Consider the following 8,175-nt stretch of genomic DNA (forward strand, 5'->3'; position numbering starts at 1 on the left):
GAACATGTTTGATTTTTCTTGCTTGGCACTTATAATTTTTGGTAGTTGTTGCATTGTAATTAATTGTTTATATATGTTTTACCTTTCACCCATCGGCTCTTAATAGTTATACTTAATTTACATCACATTTTAATTCTTCATATATTTTTCCCCTATTGCTTTAGAGGAGACTTGGATGCCTTTCTCTATTATTAGCACTCGTCCTTAGTGGAAGTGTATAGGTTGCTTAGGTGTAAAGAGTGTGAAAGGTTATGTCAAGCTAAATTAAACCAAAGCTATAAGTAAGTAACATCTCTATGTATCCCTCTCGTCCCCTTGTACCTATATGCTACAACTTGCCTCTTCATGGCCTTTTGATCAAATTCTCAACCCCTATGGCTTTGTTGAATCACCCATGAGCCATTAGTAAAAGGTTGCTCCCCCATGGGTTTGCCATCACCAAATTCAAAACTCGATGAGCATCCAACTCAAAGACCCAAAGAGTTTTAGAGTCCTATATCCATTTATGGGGCGCTCATAAGACTCCCTGGCATCTTCAGGTCATTAAAGGGATTTGGCACCCTTTGATTGATGTATCCTACTATCCATTATTTTGCATGGGGCATCAACAATTGTAAATCGTTGTATTTTATCATACAAGAGCTTGCATGTCTATTGGTTGCTACCAGGTGCTCATTTTGTGTGAACAGGGAACTTCCTTGAGGAAATTGATGGAGTTGCAAATAGAATGTCTATTAGTTGCTACCAGGTACTGAAGAGGGAACTTCCTTGAGGAAATTAGAGGTGTAGAGTGTTGTTTCAAGGGTATTGAGACGGCTTGGAGGTTCCCCCTTTCAGCAGCAAGGTAGGCCAACTCTGATGATTTATGGTACCTGTCGAAAGCCTGCTTCAAAAGCCTAAAATCTCCTACCTTCAAAAACCCATGTCTTATTCATTTTACATCCGAACTAAGCCCAATATTTAAAATTCAGTACTATTTTCACTAATTGGTTTAATAAATCAAAGGCCATCATTGTAAATCCATTTTTGCATTCCTAGTACATATTTTCCAAACAATAATTTCTATAACAATTTTTATTATAATGCCAACTTATATTAAAGGGGGCCAAAAGGCTCACCCGACAACTCACATGCCTGCACACCTGTTGCATCTTCTTACACCACTTCTTCAAAATTGTTGGCTTAGCTGTAATGCCCCCCAATTTGTTTTTAAAAACCTTCATCAGGTGCCAAAATTCAGCTACTGTATTCCCCTTATTATCCATTACCCAGTCTATGGTCTCTCTTGATTGCTTCCTCTATTCCCCTCTTTATCCATTACCCTATCTATGGTCCCTTTTGATTGCCTCTTGTATTCCCCTCTTTATCCATTACCCTACCTATGGTCTCTGTTGATTGCTTCCTCTATTCCCCTCTTTATCCATTACCCTATCTATGGTCTCTCTTGATTGCTTCTTGTATTCCCCTCTTTATCCATTACCCTGTCTATGGTCTCTCTTGATTGCTTCCTTTTCATAGCTTGAAAAAGGCCTAGGAGGGACAATCCGGCCAACTTTGAATCCTGTCTTTTTTAGCCTTCTCCAACTCCTAGGCATTAAGAACCTCTTCTAGCTTCAGAGAGACTATCACAAGAATCCGGTCCTTCAGGCACTCCTTAAGGCCTAATGGATGCCAACTCTATGCCACTCAAGATCAACGTGTTCTCTTCTTTTCAAATTAAACTGCCTTGACCACTCTTTGCAGCAGCAACCCCTAGGCCCTAATGGCAATATCCCATTGAAGCCATGTTGCATCCATCAAATCCCAAAGCCCCTTGTTCTTCGGGAATCCAATTTAAAAGGCATCCTCTCTCAAAATATAAAATCTATCTCATGTCCTTTCCAACTATTAGACCAAGAGAAACAACTCAATTCTCTCTACACAATTGACCAAGTCCCATTCTAAACAGAGCTCTTACTCTCCATCCTAGCCCTCAACCCTAAGGCGCTAACTCAATATGTAATATGTTACTACCCTTGTCCAAAATCTAGGGTATGGGGGACAAGGTTCATATATAATATGCATGGATTTTCTTTTAAATTTTCAAATATGCAAGGGAAAAATATGAAAATTTCATGTCCCCCTTCCCACAAAATATAAGATATATACCTTGAAAATTATGCAAGATTTTAATCTTTGTACATATTTCTCATAGTATGTGAGGCCCAAGGGGAGGGTCTTTTGGATGAGGGGGGGTAAAACAAAAAATACACTAAAATATAAAAAACTATGTCCTTTCAAATTAATGTAACTTTTTCATGTGTTACCCAAATTTCAAGGTGTAAAGACATATTTGAAGCTCTTTTAGTATAGAACACAACCATGTTAATTTGAATAATTTCTACTCATGGCATATTGTTAAATTCATCTCATACTCAAGATTTTGATAGGTTTTCTTACTAAAGGGAGTTGGTGCCCCAGGCCCTCAACTCACCTCTATTGATATGCAACCTATTCTTCACTTTCTTAGATCAAATTCCAATCACGCCCCAACATCCCCTAGAGCCTTCCATTTTCTCACCCAACAAATGTGAGCACTCACTCCACTCCCTAGAGCTATTAGAAGCATAGACTCTCACTACATTAAATGAAAACCTATACAAAGGGTGTCTAAAGCATTCAAAAGCTCCCCATGAAATCTTCACCAACACTATCATGCTTTCCCTCCCTCTGCACAGATAATTCACCCAAATCTGATATCAAAGTTTCCTATCTCACATTCTTATCTTGTGAAATCAAATATGTTTCATAGGTAGGCAATTCAATTTCTCTAAGTTAGATACTCGTGTTCCAATCTTCTATGACATGTTTCACTAAATTCTCTAAACATACTTGCATTCGTTTAAGCATTCTGTCTGTACAATTTCAACTGCTTTTACGATATGTTTCATGGCTAGACGATTTAAATTCTCTAAGTCATATATATGTGTTTCAATTACAGTATTCCTATAGTATATACTTGTACTCCTATCTATATCATATATTGTGACTTTTTACAAGTTACTCTTATTTCAGTAATGTTTTTTCAAAGCAATCGAATACTTGTATATTAAGATATACATTAAAAAATAACATAATGATTCATTTTCACATTCTTACCTTGTGAAACCATACTTGAACATTATTATTTTTTAAACTTTTACTTTGCTAGTTAATCATACACTTTCATCTGCTTTTACAATATGTTTCATGGCTAGACAATTTAAATTCTTTAAGTCAGATACAAGTGTTTCAATTTTAGTATTCCTATATTATATACTTGTACTCCTATCTATATCATACATTGTGAATTAATACAAGTTACTCTTGTTTAAGTAATGTTTTTTCAAAAACTTGAATATTTATATAATAAGATATAGATTTAAAAAATAATATAACGATTCATTTTCACATTCTTACCTTATGAAATCAAATATGTTTCAAAGGTGTTCAATCGTTTTCTGCAAAGGCGGAGCAAAATGCAATGTCGGGGAACCAAAAGGGCACTACTACGAAGCAGGGAATCATTCTTGCAATGTTGCGAACCAAAGTGATCTTTGTGTACACTCACCACCCCGCGATATAGCTCACGTGCTTGGAGGCCAAGGCTTTGTAGACGTCCTCCCAGTATCGCGTTGGTTCGTAGCATCTGCCTCCATCGAAAGCTATCCGCGGCATGAAATCATTGAGCATGTGGGAGTCCTGGTAGAGTGTAATCATGTTGCCCTTTTCTTGCCTAAACAAGGTTTATTGAACGCCAGGAAAATCATGTGCCAAACCGACCCTGCACGACCAGACGCCTGATCCTAGACGAAGGGAGTTCGGAATACCATGACTTTCTCCAAAACCCGGAGAAATTCTTCCTGTCCACTATTTCTAATCAGCTGCGAGCCCCACCACCACGGCGGTTATATATACGCTCTCGTCGCATTCACCAGACATAGAATATCTAGGGCATAGGGTTCAAACAAACTGGACTTCTCACATGAGGGCAGTAGAGGGGTCTCTAAAGTTTCGACAGAGCATGAGAGCAATCGAGAGGATTATCAATCATAGGAACAAATCCCCGAAGCTGAAGCCAACAATCGCGATAGAAGCCAACGAGCTCAATGATATCGAAACATAAACACAACGACAATAGTTTTTGCAAAAGCAGGAAGGAAAATCGTACCAACAAAGATCGTTCTGTATGTTCACACAAAACATAAACGATCGAAGCTACAAGACTGAGAGGTTCGAGTCGCATATCAAAGAGAAAGCAAACAATCAAAATCACCTGATGCAAGAAAAGGTCAACTTAGAGAAGGAACTTGTAATAATATCGCAGAGGTAGAAGCTCGAGTAATCAAGGAGATATCAACAGAAGAAACTTGAAAAATCAGATGCAGGAACGACGAGATGCAGGAATCGATGAGACTCCTCCAGGAATGCGAGGATGCAGAATGAAAATACAGATAAGAAAGAAGAATCACGAAAACACTCCATCCAGGAAACTTTACTTGGAACAAGCGCTTTAGACGGTTTTCACCACTTTAGACGGGAAAACCGTCTGGTTGCTATAGCCTGCTGCCCCTAGCGGGGCAGTGCTAACAAAATAATTACTCCCTATTCAAATAACAAGTTTACTATTAAGAACTAGTTTACCTATTAACAGGAAGCATGTTGCACATGAAGCGGCGGTTTTTTTTGCATGTTGAATCAGCTTACAAAATTACGTAATTATAGCCCAAAAAATTTGCACAACAAGCAGACATGTGGCATGCAAAATCGATGACACATGGCGTGGTTTGCCCGGGACATGTGGCATGGCCACCAATTGATGACACGTGGAGAGCAAGAGGGTATGAATAGTTGCTTATACAAGCCGTACACTGACAAGAGAGATCTTGATCTCAGTCATGATTGAGATCACCGGGAAGTAAATACGAAGAAGATGAAGCTCTGGGGTAGACTTATGAATTTGTGAGGTTTGTTTTTGAATGTAAGATTAGCGCTCTTGCAGTAAGAAAATGGAGTTGATGACTTCTTCTTGATTCAAAATGGAAGAGTTCATACACTCTTCCTCTTACCAAATTCAATTTCTGAGCTTATGCGCAATGATCTCGTTTGCCTTCACGCTTTCATCTCTTTCCGTTCCACTTGCTCAGTTTATTAAGTCCTTATGGGCTCACAGCTTAGGCTGCCCCTTAGTCGTTCCTTTGTTGCAGGCACAGCCCCAAAAACTGTCCAAGGTAGGTCGTCTCAGCTGAACGAGCTTAAAGCGTTGCATGCCCGTACGGTGGAACGCTTAAGTGGGCTGTCACTGTTGAAGAAGAAGAAGTTATTGCAGATGTATGTGAAGCGTGGGAGCATGGTCGAGGCTCGCCATTTGTTCGACTACATGCCGAAGCATGATGTTGTGTCGTGGAACATTATGATCCAGGGTTATGCTATGCAGGAAGAGGGTGCGCTGGCTTTGGAGTTGTATGCAGGGATGCATCATGAATACATCCAACCGAGTGGTCGGACCTTTATTGGTGCGATGAAGGCTTGCTGTAGCTTAGGAACACTGCAAGAGGGGAAGCAAGGCGGCAGGAAAATCGCAGAAACAGGATGCTTGGAGAAAGGTAGAGCCATCCACTTTCAAATAGTAAAGAGTGGCTTTGAATCGGATGTCTTTGTGGCAACCACTTTAGTGGATTTGTACATGAAATGTGGAAGCACAGAGGATTCACGGTCTGTCTTTGACCTATTATCACAGCGTAATGTGGTTTCGTGGAATGCCATGATCATGGGGTATAGCAATCAAGAAGAGGGTGCGTTGGCTTTGGATTTGTATTCGCAGATGCAACTGGAAGGGGTATTACCAAATCATCGAACGTTTGTAGGGGCACTGAAGGCTTGCAGTAGCGTGGCCGTGGTTGATGGGGACATTGTCAAAAGAGGATGCTCAGAGAAGGGTAGAGCTATCCACCATCAGGCAGTTGAGAGTGGCGTTGACGGAGATGTGTTTGTGGGAGCCACCTTGGTGGATATGTATGTAAGGTGTGGGAACATGAAGGATGCACAGAGCGTCTTTGACAAACTACATTGTTGTGATGTGGTTACATGGACAACGATGATCTTGGGGTATAGCAAGCATGAAGAGGGTGCACTGGCTTTGGATTTGTATGCTCAGATGCGGCAAGAATGTGTTCAACCAAATGGTCGAACATTTGTTGGTGCATTGAAGGCTTGCAGTAGCCTGGCAACACTGAAAGAGGGGAAGCTACTTGATGGAATTTTTTTACAAATAGGATGCCTGGTGACAGTTAGAGCCATCCACTCCGAAGCAGTAAGGAGTGGCTTTGTATCAGATATGTTCATGGGAACCACATTGGTAGATGTATATGCAAAATGCGGGAGCATGGAGGATGCACTATGTGTCTTTAAAGAATTGCATCATTGTGATTCAGCTTCCTGGAATGCCATGATATTTGGGTATAGCAAGCAGGAAGAGGGTGCCTTAGCTTTGGATTTCTATGCACGCATGCAGCAGGAAGGTGTTACTCCTGACCATCGGACCTTCTTGGGTGTACTGAAGGCTTGCAGTGGTCCAGAAGCACTGGAAGAAGGGGAACATGTTGATGGGGATTTTCTGACATTATCATGCCTGGAGAGGTGTAGAGAAATCCATTGCCATGTGGTAAAGAGTGGATGTGAGTCAGATGCCATCATCGGAAAGACATTGGTGGATCTGTATACAAAAGGGGGGAGCGTGAAGGATGCACACCGTGTGTTTGGAGAATTGCCTCATCATGATTTGGCAACGTGGACTAGCATGATCTTTGGGTATAGCAAGCAGGATGAGGGTGCTGTGGCTTTGGAATTGTATGTACAGATGCAACAGGAAGGTGTCAGACCAGATCAGCATACATTTGTTGGTGTATTGAAGGCTTGCATTTGTCTGGCAGCAGTTGAGAAAGCAAGGCAAGTGGATGGGAAATTTGTAAAAACAGAATGCTTGGAGAAAGGTAGAACCATCCACTCCCAATTTGTGGAGAGTGGCTTTGAGTTGGGTGTAATCATAGGAACCACCTTGGTTGATATGTACGTGAAATGTGGGAGCATGAAGGATGCACGGTGTGTCTTTGACAAGTTACCACATTCTGATGTGGTTATGTGGACAACCATGATCTTGGGGTATTCTGAGCAAGATGAAAGTCAGGAGGCTTTTAGACTCTATGTGCTAATGCAAGAACAAGGTCTGTCACCAGATAGCATGGCCTTCGTTGCCATCCTGAAAGCATGTGGTAACACTGCAGCCTTGGAAATTGGAAAAGAACTCCATTCTCAAATTAGCAGGACTGGGCTTGAGACCATTTTAATAGTAATACACAGTTTAGTTGATATGTATGCTAAATGTGGGAGCATGGTTGATGCTCAGCAGTTATTTAATTCATTGCCTACCAGGGATCTTGTAACATGGAACTCATTGATTGCAGGATATGCCCACCAGGGAGAGAGTAAAATTGTGTTTCGCTTGTGTGGTAGGATGAGACTTGAAGGCATACAGCCAGACAAGATCACATTTATAAGTCTTCTTACGGTATGCAGCCATGTGGGACTGGTGGACAATGGTCAGAAGTACTTTCTGGATATGAGCAAACAGCATGGCATTACCCCAAGTATTGAGCACTATTCTTGCATGGTTGATCTCCTAGGCCGTGCTGGCCAGGTGCAGGAGGCAGTGGTAATTTTAGAGAACATGCCTTTTCAACCTAATGCTGTTTTATGGTTGACCTTGTTGGCTGCTTGCCGAAAGTGGAAGAACGTTGAGCTTGGAAGACATGCCTTCGTAAATGCAATGACATTAGATGAGAAACTTCCTGCAGCATATGTTTTGATGTCAAACATATATGCAGATGCTCCGATGGTGGAGGACTATTAAAACATCCAGTTAATAAGGGAACAACTGCTCAAGCATGGAAGAAGCCGGGCTACAAATGGTGTATACATTTTATGGGGGGTGGGAGACGTCCCTAAAGCAATGAGGCCCTTGCAAATCTTCTTTCAAATGAAGAAGAAAGGCTATGTGGCCAATTCGGGCCGCATATTACAGGAAATATGACATCCCCAAAAGAAACACAGTGTGCAAGCGAGGTGAGAGGCTGGCTATTGCTTGAGCTTAGTTAACAG

The 8,175-nt window shown here is 41.2% G+C and overlaps 1 protein-coding gene across 1 annotated transcript; it reads left to right on the forward strand.

The window, feature by feature from the left end:
- Window positions 1-5,179: 5,179 nt before the first annotated feature.
- LOC147887990 (pentatricopeptide repeat-containing protein At2g33680-like) lies at window positions 5,180-7,927 on the forward strand. The gene has a single exon (XM_087393269.1). It carries the CDS (start codon window positions 5,180-5,182, stop codon window positions 7,925-7,927), a length of 2,748 nt encoding a protein of 915 aa, XP_087249395.1.
- Window positions 7,928-8,175: the final 248 nt, after the last annotated feature.

Source organism: Dipteris shenzhenensis, chromosome 22 (genome assembly GCF_047967505.1).
Source record: "Dipteris shenzhenensis isolate YYH24624 ecotype China chromosome 22, Dip_SZ_1.0, whole genome shotgun sequence".
NCBI lineage: Eukaryota > Viridiplantae > Streptophyta > Polypodiopsida > Gleicheniales > Dipteridaceae > Dipteris > Dipteris shenzhenensis.